The sequence below is a fragment of the Urocitellus parryii genome, chromosome Y (assembly GCF_045843805.1).
Source record: "Urocitellus parryii isolate mUroPar1 chromosome Y, mUroPar1.hap1, whole genome shotgun sequence".
Classification (NCBI taxonomy): Eukaryota; Metazoa; Chordata; class Mammalia; order Rodentia; family Sciuridae; genus Urocitellus; species Urocitellus parryii.
In genome coordinates, this window is record NC_135548.1 from 3,261,713 (window position 1) to 3,283,766 (window position 22,054).

The following is a 22,054-nucleotide window of genomic DNA, read 5'->3' on the forward strand; positions in this document are numbered from 1 at the left end:
CCAAACACATAATCTCTCAAGTAATGCTTTATAAATATATGCTTCTGACATCTGGTAAAGTATAAAATAACAATGTTACTTATGAAATTATTATTTTAGATATGTAATATGATTTTTTGCTACACTTCAAAAAAACAAAATTCTATTTTCATTTTTTTAAGATAAAAATCAAGACTTTTGAGCTGCCAACAGTCAGCCATTTTCACTTTTTTTGTTAAATATTAATTTTTTTGGTTATAAATAAAAATGTATTTTATTTTATATGGTGCAGAGAATTGAACCCACTGCCTCATGAATGCTAGGTAAGTGCTCTATCTCTTAAACCCCAACTCCCATTTTCACTTTTTGATGAACTTTCCCACACTAACCTGCATGCCTTTAGAACTTCTGTTGAACTGGAGTATATGGATACAGACATTGATGGTATAATCTGAGGATCAGATTTGAGGTTAATTATAGGCAGATCTATTTTTGTAGAGCTCTGTGAATTCTCTAGCCCTTCTCCATTAATCGTGTGTAACCCACAGTGAGGACTATTAAGGCTGGTAACACTGTGTGTGCTAGTCGGCTCAGTCGACTTTGGAGATGGTGTAGCTGTGGAAATGGCTGAAGAAGGTGAAGAGGCAACAGAATTATCAGTCTTTGTATGAATAGCTGGATGAGTATTATTGACTTTTTCACAAGTTCCAGGGCCCACACTGTCATTGGTTTTTCCAATTAACAAGGCAGAAAGCTGAGGATTGTCCGAAATTATTAAATTTGGTGATATAGAATCTCCATGGTTAAGACTGGAAATAGAAATTGTTGTCGCCTGATGTACATGATTAGAAAGTTCCTTGACACCAGCATAGCTATTAGATGTATCTCCATCTTGCCTCCTTGTTTCAGACCCCAAGGATCTATTTCTTGAAGGTTTGCTCTCTTTGGTAAAGGTAATACCTTTTTGTCCACCTGAGGTAGCAATATGAGAGGAGAAGTGATTGAGAGTATCCCCCTGTAGTACTGAATTTCTAGGCAGAGTGTGAGGTCCATTTTGATTTTGACTACTAGTGCAAGCTGCCTGGAGATACTGAGTAGACCCAGTAGGAAAGAGAGGTTGTTCATCATTAGATCCTGCCAAATGTGAACTCTGACCTTTATGAAGCCCCTAAAAAAAAAAAAAAAAAAAAAAAAAAAAGGAAAGGAAAGAAGTAAAATTGGTTTAAATATTAAATTATGCAAAGCTCCAAATACATATACAGAACAACAATGAGGATTAAAAATTTAAAAATAAAGTCACCAAAAATAAATAACTAAATGTGGAATGTAATTTAAAATCAAAACCTAAATCAATAATTTAACTCCAAAATAAAGTGATGAGTAATTTCAGAGTAAAATGATCTAATTGGGATACTTAATTTAATTCCATTTATTATAGCAAAAGAAATTTTTCTCACATATAAGTTGAGAATGTTAAATGGTTCCATTCTGACATTTGTATTTTCATCTCAAGAAAAATATGTCTCTATATTTAGATTTAAGTGGAGAAAGTTATTCATGGCCATTAACCTAGTCATGAACACAAAAGATAAGTCAATGTGATTTACAGTAAGTTTAATATACAAATTATACTTATTAAACTTTTAAAATTATCAGCAAAGTTGTAATATAGATATGGCAATAATCCTCAAAAGCAAAAATGCTAAATCTCAGAATATATTTAGTAATAACTTATTTAAGAATTTCTACTCTCAAATCACCCAAACAGGTAAAGACATTCTAAATGCAATGTCCCCAACTAATGATCGGATAATAGTTCTTTTCTTAAATTCAAAAGTTAGAATATACTAAAACTGTTCAGTAATTTTTAAAAAGCAGTCTTATAAATAATAATATTGTGTTTTAGATGAAGAGAAGTTATTTCATAGACTGAAAATATAAATCAATTAAGCAATTTTTATCCAAAATTTTCCTGATGTTGTAAACTGCATTATGATAATTCATATTTAATTCCAAAATAACTAATAAATTAATTTCTCAGGAATACTTCCTAAATAAGGGAATACTGCAACCGTAATCTAATAATTTCCCCAAATACTACTGATATACAAAAACTATTGGGGTAAAACTGTAATTACATATTAACATATTCTTTTTTAAAAAAATATTTTTTAGTTGTCAATGAACCTTATTGATTTATTTACTTACTTTTTATTTATCTGTGGTTCTGAGGATCAAGCCCAGAGCCTCACACACGTCACACAACTGTTCTACTACTGAGCCACAACCCCTGCCCACATATTAACACATTCTTAACTTTCAATACCAATATTTAGTGGAACTTCAGAATGGACAGAGAACACATTAGAATGATTGCTTTGTGAATTGAGAATTATTTAGAAGCAAGATAAAAGTCTTTTTGCTTTGATATAAAGGGGCAATTGTCAGAAACAAGCTTTGATTTAAAAAAAATTAAAGTCACAAGTTACACATACTCTAAAATTTGGTGGTATGCAAAACTGAAAAGATCATGAAATAACAAAATGTTTCTAATCAGAAATATATATATATAGTACATATATACATAATTTTTAAAAACTGGATTCATGCAAAATGGCACAGAATGTCAGTGTTTAAGAAAATAAAGAAAAACCTTGGCAATAAAGAATTCTTATTAAATAAATATATTTTCAAAATTTACCAATTATCATCAAAATTTACTCTTAAACTATCAGAAGGTATAAACAATTTTATTGATTCTTCTGCTACAGAGCAAAGCATTCTGAATTACCAGTTCTTACATTTGAAGTTCACTGTGTGGTGAAAGCAAAGAGAAACTGGAGAACCTGATTGTAAGTTTGAAAGTGTTCCTTAACTCACACAAAAATCAGTAGTCACATAATAGAAACCTATTATCTATGGACACAAGTTTGGCACTAATAAATAGCTGACCTCTGAATTATGTGAAAATAAGAAGAATCCTAAGTTACCAAGCTAAAAATTAAGATTAAAAGCAGAAGATGGAGATTACATAACTCCAGAAAATAATCGATGTAAGTCATTTATAAAGAGAATGAAAACAGTTCCAAAAGTATAATATTAAAAATGCCCTACTTTTAATAAAAATTTGCCAAATGTTCAAAGAGATCATTAAAAATATATGTTTAAAGAAATCCAGGAAAAACAATTTTCAATTTAAAAAACCTCATTACTTAAAGAAGTTCATTAAACTTTCAATGGAATAAATGTAAAAGGAACTTCACCACAGTCATCATAATCAAATTATTAAAGCTATAGTACAGACAATCCAAAACAGGAAAATCATTTATCATTTTTAAAGAGAAAAGTGAAATGATTCACTAAACAGACTTAAATTATAGGAAAAATCACATAGTAAAACAAAACAAAACAAAACACAGTGGTAAGAATTCTGTGTCAAGAGGCTGGGGTTGTGAGTCAGTGGTGGGTTGCTCGCCTAGAGCGTGTGAAGCCATGGGTTTGATCCTCAGCACCACGTAAAAATAAATAAATAAAATAAAGGTATAATAAATATAATTTTTTAAAAAAGAATTCTGTGTCAAGTAAAATAATACCTCAAAAACAAACCTGAGGGCTGCAGCGCTGGGTTGCATCTTCAGTACCACATAAAAATAAATAAATAAAATACATAAAAAGAATTGTGTTTTAAAAAACAACAACAACAAAAAACAACCCTGAAGGCTGAGGTTGTGGCTCAATGGTAGAGCATTTGCCTAGGATGTGTGAGGCACTAGGTTTGATCTCAGCACCACATAAAAAAAATAAATAAGATAAAGGTGTCCAACATGTTTATCTACAACTAAAAAAGATACTAAAAACAAATAAGCAAACCTGAAACAAAGACATTCCCCCTCAAAATACTTAGTAGCACAGGTGTACACTACTAACAAAAATTATGTAGATCAGATAATAAATTAGGTCTGTAAGATTGAATGAATAGCCATGGAAATATTCAAAATGCTACAAATAGAAAAAATTATTTATCAATATATGCATATTATGTGTCTTGTTTTTATGACATAAAAATATTTAAAGGAATTATAATACTTATCAGACAAATTCAAATTTTATGCAAAATACACATGCACACGCTGTAAGTGGGGAAGGAAAAAACAAAAAATAAAAGAAAAAGGGCAGAGATTCTCAGGCTGATTAAAAACACCAAAGCCAAACAAAATCATTTTGCATAACAATGGGGATATATTTACAGACAATTTTGTTGGTAAATATCAACAAAGTGCATTTTTTACAAACTGCTACATTTGTATCACTAGATAAAATAATTTCATGATTACCATCTTATATGCAGTTCATAGTTGATTGAAACATCATTATGCAGTATAAGACACAACATGCTGTATATAAAATATTCTTTTTCTTCAAATACAGAGATATATTCAAAATAAAGGAGTGATGAATGAACATAACGAAAACAGTAACTACAGGAGTTGGAAAGGAGATATTAGTACAAAGAACACTTTAAAGAAAGAATTAACTAATAAAAAGTATAAAATTTCACAATGGTAAGTCAATATTATGTAATTTAAAATAACTTACTAAATATAGATCTAAAAGTATATGAAGAAAACCATAATAAATGTGAAAAACACTATATAATTCAACATTAAGAGCTGGAGATTTCAATAGCTTATTATCCTTAGTTGATAAAGCAGATAATCAAGAAATATGAATCCAAGACTTTAGCAATAGTATCAACTCTTTTAATCTGTCATGTAAAAAATGTTTCATTTGACATTGACAGAATACAAATTGTTTACAAATTCTCATGGACTATCATTCATGATCAGTCAGTATAAAAGGAATAACAAAACAAGTCTCAAAATCAGATTATTCAAAGGATATTTCTAAACAAAATCGGTTTACATTAAATACCACAAACAACAAAAACTAATAAATAACCAAGTTTTTGCAAAATAAATTATAGAGCCTTAATTCTTCAATAAGTCAAATTAAGAAATTTCTTAAAAATTAGAAATAATTTTTGACAAGGTATTGTCGCATCAAAATTTATGCTGAAAGTAATAAAGTAATTCTTGAAGGTTATTTATAGCTTTTAATATATTGTCAAAGAAAGGTCTAAGACTACCAAAGTAAGCTATTATATTAAGAAGATAAGGGAGATTTCAAACCAAAATAATTACCAAAAAAGCAATAACACCGATCAGAAGTAAACTCGGTGAAAGAGACAACAGAAAATCAAAGGGAGAAAGCAAAGTTAGAGAGAGAGAGAGAGAGAGAGAGAGAGAGAGAGAGAGAGAGAGAGAGAGGCGCGCGTGGGGAGGGGGGGGGGGCGGCACACTCTAGATGTGGTAATGAGTGCCTGTAATCCCAGTGGGAGGCTGGGACTGAGGGACTCAGAGCCTTCCCCTTTCTCTAATCCTGATTTCAACCCAGCCTCAGCAAGACCCTCTCTCTAAATAAAATTTAAGAAAAAGGGCTGGGGATGAAGCTCAGAGGTTAAACGTTCTGCGTTTAATCTCTGGTACAAAAAAAAAAAATAGGGAGAGAGAGGTAGAGAGCTAGGAGGAAGAGAAGGAGAAAGTAAAAGGAAATACAACTTTATATACTGCTGACAGGAACGTAAAAAATGGTTTAGCACATTAGAACAAAATAATTTTTTAATTAAACAAATCTTTACCTCATGATAGTAATTCCATTTCTTTTTTAAAAAATATATTTATTCTTAAGTTTTAGGTTAACACAATATCTTTACTTAACACTTATGTGGTGCTGAGGATCAAACCCAGTTCCTCCTGCATACTAGGTGAGCACTCTACACCACTGAGCCACAACCCCAGCCCCAGTAATTCCATTTCTTGATAGAGAAATGAAACAAAATATTCACAGAAACATTTTTAAACATAGCATCACTACCTATAATATTTATAGTAACCCAACTAGGAAAAACTCCAAATATTTAATTGGCAAAAAGAACACAAATCAACTAATGTTGAGAACCATAGCCAAAGGGGTCCCACCAAACTTCAAGCTGCCAGCTGATTGGCTCCTCTGCAGTGATGCTCATTGGGCTGTTTCCCCGCCCTTTCAGACCGCAGAGCTGCTCATTGGAGGACTTTTTGGCTCTGCTCATTGGAGGACTTTTTGGCTCCGCCCACACGACCCAGCCAATCGGCTTCAGGAGCAGGAGTGTGTGTGTGTGTGTGTGTGTGTGTGTGTGTGTGTGTGTGTGTGTGTGTGTGATGGGAGGGTGGGATGGGGGTGGGGGGTGGGGGGGTGAGAGGCTTGTGGAAAGCCAGTGGTGGCAGTTGGGCTCTGAGGGAATTCCTGAAGAGCTCCTGTGATAGGGTGTGTGTTCTAAAAATAAAGTCCATTTCCGCTTGATAAGTGGCTCATGAATTGTGCCCAGCCAGACTTCGGCAAACCACCTGCTCAAACCTAGATGTGATTGTCTCTAAGTTGCTATGCTAATTGCTGTCTTAGTTTCTATGATTGGCTTGCTTGCATGACACTAAGGAAAGTCACTAAGCTATGTTTTTTTGTCCTTAAATTCCCAAGACACAGGCCAGGAAATTGTTGTTCTCCCAGAGAGCTTCAGTCTATAGGTGGGAGATAGTTCCTATCAGGTAAATAAAGCTCTCTTTGATTTGAATTCGGATTTGAGGTACACCTTCAGGTTATTTGCAATCTTTTGTTATTTTTTAAGTAGGTGTACTCTGGGTAAAAAATTCCTTTTTAGTATACTGCTTCTTATGGATAAAAAGATAGATACCTATCTCCTAATTTTTTTCCTTGAAACAAATGTTTCTCTGGAGCAGTTCTTTAATTTACACATAACAGTACAACCACAGTGAAAAGGTGTATGGAGATTCCTCTGAAAACCTGGAATGGAAACACCATTTAACTCAGCTCTCCCACTCCATGGTCTTTACCCAAAGCATTTAAAATCAGCATACTACAATGATATAGCCACATCATTGTTTATAGCAGCTCAATTCATAATACCAACCCAGGTGTCCTTCAACAGATGGATAAAGAAATATGAAATAGATAATGCAATGGAATATTAATCAGCCTTATAGAAGAAAGAAATTAGAGCATTTGCTGGTAAATGGATGGAACTAGAATCTGTCATGCTAAGTGAAATAAGCTAATCTTAAAAACCACAGGCTGAATGTTCTCTCTGATTGTGAATGCTGATTCACAATCGGGGGAGGGATATGGAATGGAGATTCACTGGACTGTACAGGGAAGAGTTGGGGAAGAGTAGGTGAATGGGAATTGGAAAGAGTAGAATGAATTGGTCATAACTTTTGTATGTTTGTTTATGAATACATAACCAATGTAATTTCACATCATGTACAACCATAAGAATGGGAGATTATACTCCATGTATAATTTCAGACAACCCTCTGAAAGCCCCAAAAAACAAGAGGAAAACTAAACAAAAGGGATAATCTCACATAAAAGGCCTTTATAAGGGCTGGGATTGATGCACAGTGGTAGAGCACTTGCCTGACATGTGCAAGGCAGTGAGTTCAATCCTCAACACCATGCAAAAATAAATATACAAATAAACAAAATAAATGTATTGTGTCCATCTACAACTAAAAAAAATTTTTTTAAAGGTTTTACAAGCAACAACAACAACAACAAAAGAAAACAAGAAACAAACAAACAGTAACAACAAAACTTTGGCAGACTGATGAGTCAATCAGGAAAGTGGGAGAAAATATTTGTAAGTTACCAAAACCTATAAAAAAGTTAATATCCAGCATGTATACAGAATTCAAATTTCTGGGCTGTAAAATATCAAAGAATCCACCTTTGGCTATATGACATGAATACACATTTATTACCAAAAGTATGGCTAAAAAAGCACATGAAAAAAATGTTCAAAATATCTAATCATGATGAAAATACAAATTAAATAAATAATGTTACCCAATATAGAATAGCTATTAGCAAGAATAATTTAAAAAAATAAATGCTGGTGAGAATGGAGAGAAAATGAAGCTGCATGCTATGGGTCAGATGTATATTAGTATAGCCATGATGGAAAAGAATAGCCAACAAAAATAAAAATACAAGTGATTCATAAATACCACTGAAGGCAATAAGTCAAAAAAAAAAAAGAATACAAATACAATAATGAGACAGTTCCATGTCATAGCAGTCAAGACATGGGATCAATCTAGGAAACCATAGGCAGATAGATGGATTTTTAAAATATGAAATACAAAATCAACGGGATACTATTCGTCCATAAAAAGAAATGAATCCTTTCATTTCTGACAACATTTGGATAAGCAAAGAGAATACTATATTCAGTGAAAGAAGCCTGGCACTGAAAAGCAAATACTACATGTTCTCACTCATACTGGAATCTAAAAAAGTTGATCTCACAGAAGTAGGGAGCAGAAGAGAAGTCATAACAGGATGAAAGGGTAGAAGAGAGAGAATGGATTACAACTGTCAACTCAATTAGAAAGAATTAGTTCTAGTATTCTGTTAATACAGGATGATGATTATTGCTTTACAAAGGTTTTTTTTAACAGTATTCTTCAGCCTAATAACAAGATTTTGAATGTTCCCAACAGAAATAATTAATACTGAGTAGACAAAAACAGTAATTCTGATTTCAATCATTACACATAGTATTCATGTTCTGAAATCTCCCAATCTTGTTAATATATATAATTAGTATTATTACTAGAAAATTTTTTTTAAATTGTAATAAACAAAAATCATGCTATTCAAGAATGGATCTCTTCCAAACTCCTTCAGAAATGAAGGATAAAAAGCTTCTCCAGATAATCAAAAGCTAAGGAAGTTATTCAAAGTTTTGTAAGAAAGATCTGTCTTACAAAAAATGCTAAAGGGAGCTCTTTGAACTGAATGAAAAGGATATACAGTAACACAAAGACTATGAAGGTATAAAACTCACTGGTTTAAAAAAACCTGTACAGTAAAATTTAGCATACTTAAATACTGTAATGATGATGCATTAGCCATTTATATCCTTAAAATGAAGACTAAAAAGACAAAACTAGTTTAATATAGGAGGTAACAACAATTTGTTAAGCATATACAATACGAATGGATGTGGATATACAATATTTAAAGTGTATCATTAAAATTTTTAAATGGGGAAGTTGTATTAAAATGTAGAATTTCATCTTTTGCAATCAATGACAAGTTGCTATCAGCTTCCTATAACTTCTTTTTACCAATAGATTGGTTTCTTTAAGCCTCAGCTTACCACAAACCAATATCTGTAACTGATACATTAAACGATAAAAAGTGCAGATACTTACATATTAATAGAGAAAATTATTTAATCACAAAGAAAGACTGTAGAGAAAGATCTACAAAACAGTGCACAATTAACAAAATGGCATCCTTTACTATCAATGTTTACCTTCAATATAAAAAACTTAAATTCTCTAATCAAATTACATTGTGGTTGAATATAGATCAAAAAATAATACCCATCTCTACATGCTGCCTATAAAAGACTCTGTTCAACTGTAAGAATGTACATTCAATGAAAGTAAAGGAATGGAGAGTGACATTCCATGAAAATAGAAAACCCAGAGCAGGAAGAACAACATTTAAATTAGATAAACAGTAAAGAGAGACAAAGAGAAGCATTACAGAGTGATAAATGGAAAAAAATCTGCAACAAAATAAAGTGACTGTAAACATGCCCCAGCATCAGAGCACCTAAATATAAAATGTTGACAGATTTGAGGGATAGGTAGACTGCAATAAAATAATTTTAGAAGACTTCAACAGTGCATTTTCATCAATGGGCAGATCTTCCAGAAAGAAAATCAACAAAGCAGCATCATATTTAAACCGGATTCTACACCAAATGGTAAAGAGGCATTCACTGAAAATTCTATCCAACAGGTATAAAACGTGCAGTCTTCTCAACTGTACATTGAACACTCTCAGAGTAGATTACATGGTAAATCACAAAATAAGTCTTAACAAATTTGAAAGAACGAAAACCATATCAATAACCTTTTGTATCACAGTCTTATAAAAAATTAGTAACAGGAGGATTTTCTGAAATCTTACAAAAACATGGAAATTAAATAACAAGGTCTTTGATTATCAGTGGGTCAATGAAGAAATTATAAAAGAAAAAATAAGAATCTTTCGTGATTCTTAATTCCATTTTCAATGGAAGTGGATTACGACATACTGAAACCTATGGAATGGTGCTATTATAAAAGCGGGATTATGCTAGCAAAAAATTTTAATAAAGAAGAAAGATAGCTACACCGTAACCTGGAGATGCAGGACAGGCATGGGGCACACCGCTCCACACACTGGGGTTCCTTATTCATCAATGTATATGTTGGGGGCTCCACAGCCCAACATCAGAGTACATATAGGCTTGAGGCTGCCACCACTTCAAAACTGGGATATTGCAGCTTCTATCAAGAGACAACATTAAGGACCTGGTAAGATGTCAGCAAGGTCCTTGTGGCCTGGCTGCACCAGAAGTTTCTCTACGAAGGGTGCTAACAGTTATCCTGTTGCCAACGTGACAGAGTCTTGGATAGGGTTCTCTCTCTCTCATTTCTCCTACTAACATCCTACTAACATCTTATAATTACCCTCTTACTAGTCATATAATCTCCATATTCTCACATCCTATGTCATAAACATCTTAGCCCCCTAGGCCCACCTATTATGCAAACATATTGACTATATGTTAGAAGATAACTGAACTCTTCATTTTTTATTGTAGTGACAGAACTATAAATGTAAAAATAGAAGCCAACTGACATATGGCTGCATATTTGGTTATATTGAGTACTGTAATACTGATCTCTTCCTTAAAAATGAGGTACTGGTAACCTGTAGGGATACTATAAGACAATAGGGCAGAAGGTATAATATCTCGTATCTACACTGCAAGAGAGAAAGACACATAAATCTCATGAAAAAACAAGGGAGGATAGTGCCCCAAACCAACATACTGTAACAACAGAATCCATATATACCGCAGTAGGCAAAATGTCAGAGAAGGCAATCAGAATATACATAACTAAAATGATTTGGGAATTAAAGAATGTCTGAAGTGGGCAGATACAGGCAAAAATCAATCACTCTAACAAAGAGATAAGAGAACAAATACAGATAGTCAGAGATTACTTTAGTAACGTGATAGATTCTGAAGGGGGAAAAAAACAAAACAAAACAGAAATACTTGAAATAAAAAAATACCATCAGCAACAGACAAGATCATCTGGAAGACAGAACCTCAGACAATAAAAACAAAATATACATTCTTGAAAAATAGAGTTGACCTCACAATGAAGATGGTAAGATACCATAAACAGAATATCCAAGAATTAAGGGATACCATCAAAAGACCAAATTTAAGATTTATTGGGATAGAGGAAGGTTCAGAAATTCAAATCAAAGGAATGCACAAGCTCTTCAAAGAGATAGCATCAGAAAATTTCCCAAGCATGAAAAATAAATTGGAAATCAAATACAAGAGGTTTACAGGACACCAAATATACAAAATTACAGATCTACACCAAGACACAAGAGAAAGAAAATGCCCAGCATACAGAATAAGAATAGAATTTTAAAGGATGCAATAGAGAAAAATCAGATTACCTTTTAAAAGAAGACCAATTCAGATCTCAGCAGATTCTTCAACCCAGACCCGCTAGAACAACACATACCAGGCTCTAAAAGATAATGGATGTCAACCAAGAGTCTTATATCCAGCAAAATTAAGCTTCAAACTTGATAATGAAATAAAGACCTTCCATGATAAACAAAAGCTAAAAGAATTTACAGCAAAAAAGCCTGTACTATAGAACATTATTTTTTTTATTATTTTAAATTTTTATTTGCTACATATGACAACAGAATGCATTACAATTTGTATAATACATATACAGCACAATTTTTCATATCTTTGGTTGTACACAAAGTAGAGTCACATCCTTCATGTCTTCTTACATGTACTTAGGGTAATGATGGCAATCACATTCCACCATCTTTCCTATCCCTGTGTCCCGTCCTTTCCCTTTTCTCCTTTGCCTGTCTACAGTTCATTTAATCCTGCCCCCACCACAGCATATTATGCCAGCATCCTTAAATCAGAGCAATCATTCAGAATTTGTTTTTGTGAGATTGGCTAACCTCACTTAGCATTATATTCTCCAGCTTCATCCAGGTACCTGCAGATGCCATGATTTTATTTTCTTTTAATGCTGAAAAATATTCCATTGTGTGTGTGTGTGTGTGTGTGTGTATATATATATGTGTATATATATATATATTTCACATTTTATTTATCCATTCATCTTCCAAAGGGCATCTAGGTTGGTCCACAGTTTAGCTATTGTGAATTGTGCTGCTATAAACATTGATGTAGCTGTGTCCCTGTAGTATACTGTTTTAAGTTCTTTGGGTATAGACCAAGGAGTGGGTCAAATGGTGGTTCCAGGGGGCTGGGTTTGTGGCTCAGCAGTAAAGTGCTTACCTTGCACATGTGTGGCCCTGGGTTTGATCCTCGACACCACATAAAAATAAATAAATAAAATGAAGGTACTGAATCCAACTACAACTAAAAAATAAATATTTTTTTAAAAAATGATGGTTCCAGTCTCAGTTTTCCAAGGATTCTCGATACTGCTTTCCACATTGGCTGCACCAATTTGCAGCTCCACCAACTATGTATGAGAATGCCTTTGTCCCCATATCCTCACCAAAACTTATTGTTGTCTGTATTCTTAATACCTGCTATTCTGACTTGGAGTGAGATGAAACCTTAGTTTTGACTTGCATTTCTCTAATTGCTAGAGATGTTGAACATTTTTTTATATATTTGCTGACTGATTATATATCCTCTTCTGATAGTGTCTATTCATGTCCTTGGCCCATTTATTGATTAGGTTATTTTTTGTGTGTGTGTTAAGATTTTTGAGTTCTTTATATATTAAGAAATTAGTGCTCTGTGATAAGATTTTGATCCCAATTAGTAGGCTTTCCTATTCACCTCACTGAATGTTTCTTTTGCTGAGAAGAAGCCTTTTAGTTTGAGTTTGAATCCATCCCATTTATTGATTCTTGATATTAATTTTTGCACTTACAGAACATTCTTGGCAAAATATTCCATGAGGAGGAAATGAAAAACAACAACGAAAATCTGCAAAGGGAAGAACTATAATAAAGGAAAAGCCAACCAGAGGAGAAACTAAGTCAAGCTAAATACCAAAAATAAACAAAAATTGGGACTGGGGATATAGCTCAGTTGGTAGAATGCTTGCCTTGCATGTACAAGGTCCTGGGTTCAATCCCCAGCACCCCTCCCCCACCCCCCCACACACAAAAAAAAAAAAAGAAAGAAAGAAAAGAAAAAAGACCAGTAATACATGATTCATGTCTCAATAATAACTCTGAGTGCTAATGGCCTAAACTCACCAGTCAAAAGACTCAATGGTACATTGGATTAAAAATAAAAAGATGGAACAAAAGACTCATCTCATAGGAAAATATACCCACAGGCTAAAGGTGAAAAGTTGGGATAAAATACACCATTCACATGGCTACGCAAACAAAGCAGGAATTTCCTTCCTCATAGTAAATAAAATACACTAATCAAAGCAGTAGTTTTTGGTGTCGTGTGGGAAGGGGGGATTAATGTCATCTGAAAACAGTGACAATTTGACTTCTTTTCCAATTTGAATGCTTTTTACTTCTTTATCTTGCTGATTGCTCTGTCTGAGACTTCCAGAACTATGCTGTTATTCTACATCTTAAAAATATTTCAGCTTTTGTGCATTCAATATATTATTGTCAGCTCTTGACTTATTACATAAACTTTTTAATGATAAAAAAGAAGAAAGATATCAAATAAATAATCTAAATTTATCACTGAATAAAAGCGTAAAAATAATTAGTAGGAGGAAACAAAAGATCCAGCTAAAGAAACAAAATAGAGACTACAATTATATAGCTCAAAAAAAAGGGAAACGTTCAATATGAAGATGAATAAAATCATTAGTCTAAAAAACACAGAGAACACTCAAATACATAAAATCAGAAATGAAAAAGAAGACATTATAACTCATACCACAGAAACACAAAGGCTCATAAGACAATATTATGAAAAACTATATACCAATAGAGCAAAATTCAGCAGAAATTAATAGGTTCTTGACACATAGAAAGTACCAAGATTTAAGAATAGAAAATCTGAACTGACCAGAAATGAATATGGAAGTTGAATATCACCTACAAATAAAATCTAATATCACCTACAAAGAAAAGTCTTCCCTGCTTTCAAGAAAAACATAGCATTTCTAAAAATTCAAACAATTCTAAAAAATAAAGGAGAGAGAATTCTCTCAAATTCAATATATAAGGCTACTATGACCTTGACACCACACCCAGGCAACAACAAAAGCAGAAAAAGAAAACTATACACAAATATTCTTGATGAAATTAGAGGCATAAATTCTCAAAAGTAAAACAAATCTAACAGCACATTCAAAAGATCCTGAAGACCTTAAGAGAGCGTACTACAGGGATACTGCCACATCGATGTTCACAGCAGCACAATTCACAATAGCTAGACTGTGGAACCAACCCAGATGCCCTTCAATGGATGAATGGATTAAAAAATGTGGCAGTTATACACCATGGAGTATTACGCAGCACTAAAAAATGACAAATCATGGAATTTGCAGGGAAATGGATGGCACTAGAGCAGATTATGCTTAGTGAAGCCAGCCAATCCCTAAAAAACAAATACCAAATGTCTTCTTTGATATAATGAGAGCAACTAAGAATAGAGCAGGGAGGAAGAGCAGGAAGAAAAGATTGATATTAAACAGAGACAGGAGATGGGAGGGAAAGAGAGAGAAAAGGGGAATTGCATGGAAATGGAAAGAGACCCTCATTGTTATAAAAAACTACATAAAAGAGGTTGTGAGGGGAATTGGAAGGAAAAACAAGGAGAGAAATGAAATACAGTAGATGGGGTAGAGAGAGAAGATGGGAGGGGAGGGGAGGGGGGATAGTAGAGGATAGGAAAGGTAGCAGAATACAACAGTCACTAATAGGGCATTATGTAAAAACGTGGATGTGTAACCGATGTGATTCTGCAATCTGTATTTGGGGTAAAAATGGGAGTTCATAACTCACTTGAAACTAATGTTTGAAATATGATATGTCAAGAGCTTTGTAAGGTTTTGAACAACCAATAAAAAAATAAATAAAAACAAAACAAAACAAAAAACAAAAGATCATTCACCAGATTAAAAGGGATTTACCCCAGAGATGCATGCGTGGTCAACTATGCAAATCAAAAATGTGAAACAGCTAGTCTTCAGTTCGGAGGGTCACATGCTGAAGTCCAGCCTCAAAAATCTGGTGAGATTGTGTCTCAAAATAAAAAACAAAAAGGCCTGGGGCTGAATGAGTGAAAGACAGTCCTCAGACCCCTCTCTCTGCCAAAAAAAAAAAAAAAGTGATAGATCACATTAACCAAATGATGGGCGAAAATCATAGGACAATTTCAACAGATGCAGAAAATTGAGTGACAAAACTGAACATGTTTTTCTAATAGCAACTAGGTAGAGAAGTAGCAAACTACTTTAACATATCAAAAGCCACATGTAACCCACAGTTCAGGAATCTTACTGAAGGGTAGGTGAGGTGGATTCAGAAAGCCTTTCCATTCAGATCTGCACAAAAGACAAGGAGGCCTACTTCAGCGTCAATATAAAATGGAAACTCTAAGCCAGAGAAATTAGGCAAGACAAACAAGTAAAATGCATCTAAATTAAAAAGGAACAGGTCAAGTCATCCCTATTTCATATGGCATGTTCTTTTACACTAAAAACACAAAAGCTGAACCAAAAAATTAGTATGGTAAATTTGTAGGATACATAATCAACAGATAACGATCAGTAACATTTCTGTACATTAATCTTGACTACCTGAAAGAAAACTGTAAAATCCCAGTTAGTTTCTATACCAAACAACAAAATGCTTAGAATAAATTCAACCAAAAGCAAACATGGCACATCAAAAATTGTAATTCAGGCAGAGGGCAGTGGGCAGGGGTGGAGCATGAGAATAGTAGACAAAACTCTAGATAGGGCAAAAGGACAGAGTGGAAGGGGAGGCATGGGGGTAGAAAAGGTGGTAAAATGAGTGAACATTAGTACTCTAAGTGCATGTTTAAAGACACAAATTGTATGACTCTTTGTTGTATACAACCAGAGATATGAAAAATTGTGCTCTATGTGTGTAATGAATTGAAATGCATTCTGTCACATAATAAATTAGAATAAAATTTTTTAAAAAATTATAGCCTATAGGATAGTGATTAATATATATTCCATTTTCCTTATTTTGATTTTTTGAAAGGGCAGATTTATTAAAAGTTAGCCATATTCTTTCTATGTACAATGCCAAATATAATTATGCAAACAATAAAACTGTTACACCCAAAAAATACATAAGTTAGTAAAAGGGAGAAAAAAAGAAGAACAAAAAATTGTAATGCACTGTGGAAAGAAATTAAAGAAGACATGAATAAACAGGAAGATATTCCTTGTTTGTGGACTGGAAGCATTAATATTGTTAAAGTAGCCAAAGCACCTAAAGCAATCTACAGTCAGTAGGGCCCTTACCAAAAAACCAATAGCATTCTTAACAGAAATTAAAATGTATAGAATTTGTATAGAATCACAAAATAATAAGAATAGTCAAGTTAATCTTTAGGAAAATGAAATAAACACAGTAAAACTGAGTTGAAGGCTACCCACAGGCTGTCTTTAAAATATACTATAAAGCTAACATAAACAAAATAACATGGTACTGGAATAAAACAGACACATGCACCAATGAAATGCAATAGAGAGAGCCCATAAAGAAATCCACATGCATACAACTAACCACTTTTCAACAAGGATACCAAAAACACACATCAGAGAAAGGACAATTTCCTAAATAAATAGAACCAGGTAAACCACATGTCCATTCGCAGAATGAAACTGGACCTATCATTGACCATACATAAATTTCAACTTAAACTAGATTGAAAACTTAAATGGAAGATTTTAAAACTATGAAACTGCTAGGAGAAATATTTCTTGCCATTGGTTTAGGCAGGGATATTTTGAATAAGAAGTCAAAATACAGATGATGAAAGCAAAAACAGACAAATATGCTTACAAGATATTAAAAACTTATATACAGCAAGGGAAAAAAAACACAACAGAGTGACAAGTGGGCCATTTTGGTTATGATAAGCATTTTGTCCAACAAGGGACTCTGACACACAGTCCAAACCTTAAAGACAAAGTCTTTAATTTAAGGTAGTCAACTGAGCATGTTATGCTGGCCATTGTGGTTCAGACTTTTTCTTGTTAACACTTTTGCAAAAGATCAAGTACATTCTAGTTGGCTGTAATATAAGCGGCTTTTGTCCTGCCTTGGGATCCAAAGATCCACCTGTCTTCCTCCCTCCCAAGACATACTTCTAAATGTAAAGTGTCAATCAAATTGTACTTTGTTAAATCCTGTAACTATTTCTGTCTATGTTTGGTTGGTCTCACATGACACGGCTTCCATGAATCAATTGGTGAGTCAGCCAGGAGGCTCAGGAAACACACACAGGGAGTCAAGTGTGAGGAGACATTTTGGACATCTACCTGAAGTATGAGGGCTAAAGACTGGGACTTGTGCACTATATGCTGGATGCCTGTGGCTGACTGCAAGAACACAGGGATACCTTAAAATGTCACCAAGTTTGCAGCAATTGTTCACAATGCTGCTTTCTGACCACTGTGGTCAGAAAGAGAGACATGATTGGCAGGCTACTGTTGTGGGCTCTTTATGTCCCTACCATACAAAATGCCACAGAAGAAAAATAGATTTAAGACTTTTCACCTCCCTTCTGCCTTCTAATTCAACAGGGAAAGTATAAGAACCACATTTAAAGTTACAAATCACTCTGGTGTGGATATAAAATGTCTCCCAAAGGCCATGTGCTAAAGGCTTGAACATCAGCCTGTGGCACTACTGGGAGTTGGTTCTAGTTGGAGAAAGGAGATTGTTGGGGAATTCCCTCGAAGGGTGGTCATACCAGGATTCTGTGCACTTCTCTTTTTTTTTACTTCTCAGACATAAGAAAGTGAGCAGCTATTCCTGCAAAACACTTCCACCATGATGTTCCTCTTCACCACAACACAAAAACAAGAGCCAAGTGACGATAACTTTAGCTTCTGAAACTGTGAACTAAAAATCTTCCTTTAAGTTGATATATTAAGAATTTTTGTCATAGTGATGGAAAGTTGATTAACGTGGAAACACTAGGACCAGTTTGTCAGATTGGAAAGAAAAAAAATCAGGAGACAAAATGTTTTATAACCTGCATTTTCCACAATATGGATGAACCTGGAGGACATTAATGGTAAGTAAAATAAGCCAAAAGACAAATACCACATTATTTCACTCATGTGGAATCTTAGAAAGTTGATCTCACTGAAGTAGAGAGTAGAATGACAGTTAAGGGCTAGAAGGAAACAGTATTGAATAGTGTTTAAGAAAAATGTAGAGTAGGGGAAACATCGGTGAGTACATACAGTTATATAGGACGAATAAATTTCAGAAGATCTAATTTATAGCAAGATAGCAAGGTAATTACTGGAAAAGATATACAGTATCCTTCCAAATGTAAAGAAGTGCAGTGGCTCACTCCTATGATTCCAGAATTTCAAGACACTGAGGCAGGAGGATTGCAAGTTCAAAGCCAACCTCAGCAAAAACAAGGAGCTAAGCAATTCAGTGAGACCTTGTCTCTAAATAAAATACAAAATACGGTTGGGAATGTGGCTCAGTGGTTAAGTGACCTTGGGTTCAATCCCCAATAAGAAAAAAGAAGAAAAACAGATGTAAAGAAAGTTCATGTTATTAGTTCTTACACACACACATACACGCACACACACACAAAAAAAACCTGATTAAGTAAGATATAAATTTGATTCACAACATTTAATAATAAATGCATATTAATTTTTATATATGCCAATTTTTAAAAAATATATTTTTAAAATAATAATTTTCTTAAAAGTTTTTGGTTGTAGATAGGCCTTTATCTTATTTATTTATTTATTTGTATTTCGTGCTGAGGATAGAACCCACTACCTCACACATGCTAGGCAAGCACTCTACCACTAAGGCACAATCACAGCCCTTAAAAAATATAGTTTTGAAAATAAAAACAAACAAGAAATAAAAATCAGTAGTCAAAAGTTCCACCTTACCATACTAACCAAAGAACCAATTATATTCAAAGTAACTAAAGTAATAATAATTACAAGGTAAATCAATTAAATAAATACAGAAAAATAGTAGTGAAAAATCAATGAAATAATAAATGGGTCCTCTGAAAAGATCAGTAACATCTGCTAGCCTCTAGCCACAAAAAAAAAAAAACAACAAACAAACAAACAAACAAACAAAAAACAGATTGGAAAAAAACAAACCACTAAATCAGAATTGGAAATGGTTCCATTACTACTAATCTACATTTAAAGGATTATAGAGAAATATTATGAGCAACTTTATACCCCAAAGACTGATGAATTAGTTGAAATGACACAATAACTACAGAATTCACCTAATGAAAATTGACAATCTGACTCAAACTATTTTCAAGTAAGAAAAAATAATTATTGAATAAATAATTAATATCCTGTCCCAATAGAAAACAGTGGCCATTTGGTCAATGTAAGAAGACAAAATTACCCCAAAACCAAAATGGCAAGAAAGGAAAGTGATGAACAAATAAAGTTATGGCAAGACAAGAAAATCATAAATAAAGCTATGGCAAGAAAGGAAAGTCATAAACAAATCTCTCTTGTAAATATTAGATGCAAAAATATGGACAAAGCATGCAAAGACAAAAAAACCCAGAACATCTAACACCATTTTAAAAGAGAACAGGGACAGAGGATCAATACAAACTGACTTCTTGGTATTCTTTATAAGGCAACTGTAATCAAGACAAAGTAATATTGGCGAAAAGGATAGACAAATAGAGAGTTCAGGAACATCTACAAATCAAAGATCTTGGGCAAAGGAGCAAAAGAGAATACAACAGCAGAAAGTAATCTTTTCTGCAAATAATGCTGGAACAACTAGATGTTTAAGTGCAAAAACAAGAAAAAAGACAGAAAAACACAACACTAAAACAACAAAAGGAAGAAAACAAGAAGGAATCTTTAGATAGATTTCTTTCCAGTCTTTTCAAAAAAGTAAATAAAAATGGATCATGGATCTAAACATAAAACTATAAAAAAAAATTCCTGGATGAAAAAAAAAAGAGAAAATCCATATACCTTGGATTTGTTAATGACTTTTTTCAGTAGAATAACAAAAACATGATACACAAAAGATATGATAGGCTGCAGTTAATTAAAACTAAACATCTGCAGAAGACATTGCCTAGAAAACAAGAAGACTAGCCATGGACTGGTAGAAAATACTTGCTAAATACATCTGATAAAGGATTATTACTCAAAATTGACAAAAACTCTAAAAATTCAACATTAAGAAAATGAACAAAAGAAACAAATAACAAATAAACAAATCTGGCCAAGGATCTGAACAGTTAACTCATCACAGATGATAAACATAAGGCAAATTAACATATGAAAAGATCCTCCCCATGGTATTCCATTAGGATAATGTAAATAAAAATAATAAGGAAATGCCACACTACATACTAATAAGATTTCCTAGAGCAAAGAAAGCAATAGCACCTAGTATGAGTGAGGATGTAGACCAACAGGAAGACCCATTCACCATTCATTGCAGACTGGAATACAAAATGGTGTAGCCACTTTAGAAGATAATCTATTTGAAAATAAAACATGTCCTTGCCATGTGATCAAAAAATGACATTCTTAGATATCTACCCAAAATGAGTTAAGGATTTCTATATGGAATCTACACATAGATGTCTATTTCAAATTTTATATAACTGCCAACTCAACTAAGAAGTACTTCAATAGATGATTGGCAAAACAAATTTGTACATTTACACATGGGACTAGTATTCAGGGTTCAAAAATTTAAAAGATCTATTATGCCACAAAAAGACAAAGAGGAAAATAAATGTATGTATCTAAGAACAAATCAATCTAAAAGGCTTTATAACATATGGTTCCAATAATATGGCCTTTTGAAAGGGGAACACTACAGAAACAATAAAAAAGTCTGAGCCAGTGTGTAATCAGTAACTTGGGAGGCTGAGGCAGTAGGATCACAAGTTCAAAGCCAGCCTCAGCAATTTAGTGAGACACGAGGCAAGTCAGTGAGATCCTATCTCTAAATAAAATACAAAACAGAGTTGGAGATATAGCTTAGTGGTCTAGTGCCCCTGAGTAGTTATATCCTTAGTACCCCCAATCAAAAAAGAAAAAAAAAAAAAGGTCAGGTTGGCATAAGTTCAGGAGAGGCGGAGAGGGATAAACAAACATAGCACAACATACATTTAGGAGAGTGAAACTTTTTTCTTGGATACTATTAAGATGAATGCATGCCATCCCCTATTTGTCAAAACTCATAAAATACAACACAAATAGCAAACTATGGACTTTAGTTAATAATAACCAATGTTGCCTCATTAATCCTAAGAAATGCACCAGAGTAGTGTAAGAGATTTGTGAAGAACTGGAGGAGGGAATGGGAGATTTCTGTCTGTAAACCTAGAAGAGCTCTAAAAAAATATAGTCCATTAATCACTAATAAGTTTTAAAGAGGTTCAAGAAATTCACATTGTTAATCAAAAGCTTAATGGCTCTTTCCTGTATTCAAGGTGGGACCTTTCCTAAAGCCTCACATTTAACCAGCCATACTTTATCTTTCATTTCTCTTTCCAAATTCCTTAAACTACCTAAGTATCTAATATTTTGGCCCACCTGTGGCACTTGCTACCTTTAGTTCAAATTACACTTTACTGTAATTTATGGTATTTAAAACTTTTTTTTTTTTT

General features: G+C 33.4%; 1 protein-coding gene across 2 annotated transcripts in view; it reads right to left on the minus strand.

The window, feature by feature from the left end:
* Positions 1 to 22,054, minus strand: part of LOC113175910 (lysine-specific demethylase 6A-like) — a 212,960-nt gene that overhangs the window by 72,360 nt on the left and 118,546 nt on the right. For both annotated transcript variants that reach the window (XM_077794197.1, XM_077794198.1), the window contains one exon: positions 369 to 1,147. In XM_077794197.1, coding sequence (XP_077650323.1) covers positions 369 to 1,147 — 779 coding nt within the window. The remainder of the gene's footprint in view (positions 1 to 368; positions 1,148 to 22,054) is intronic.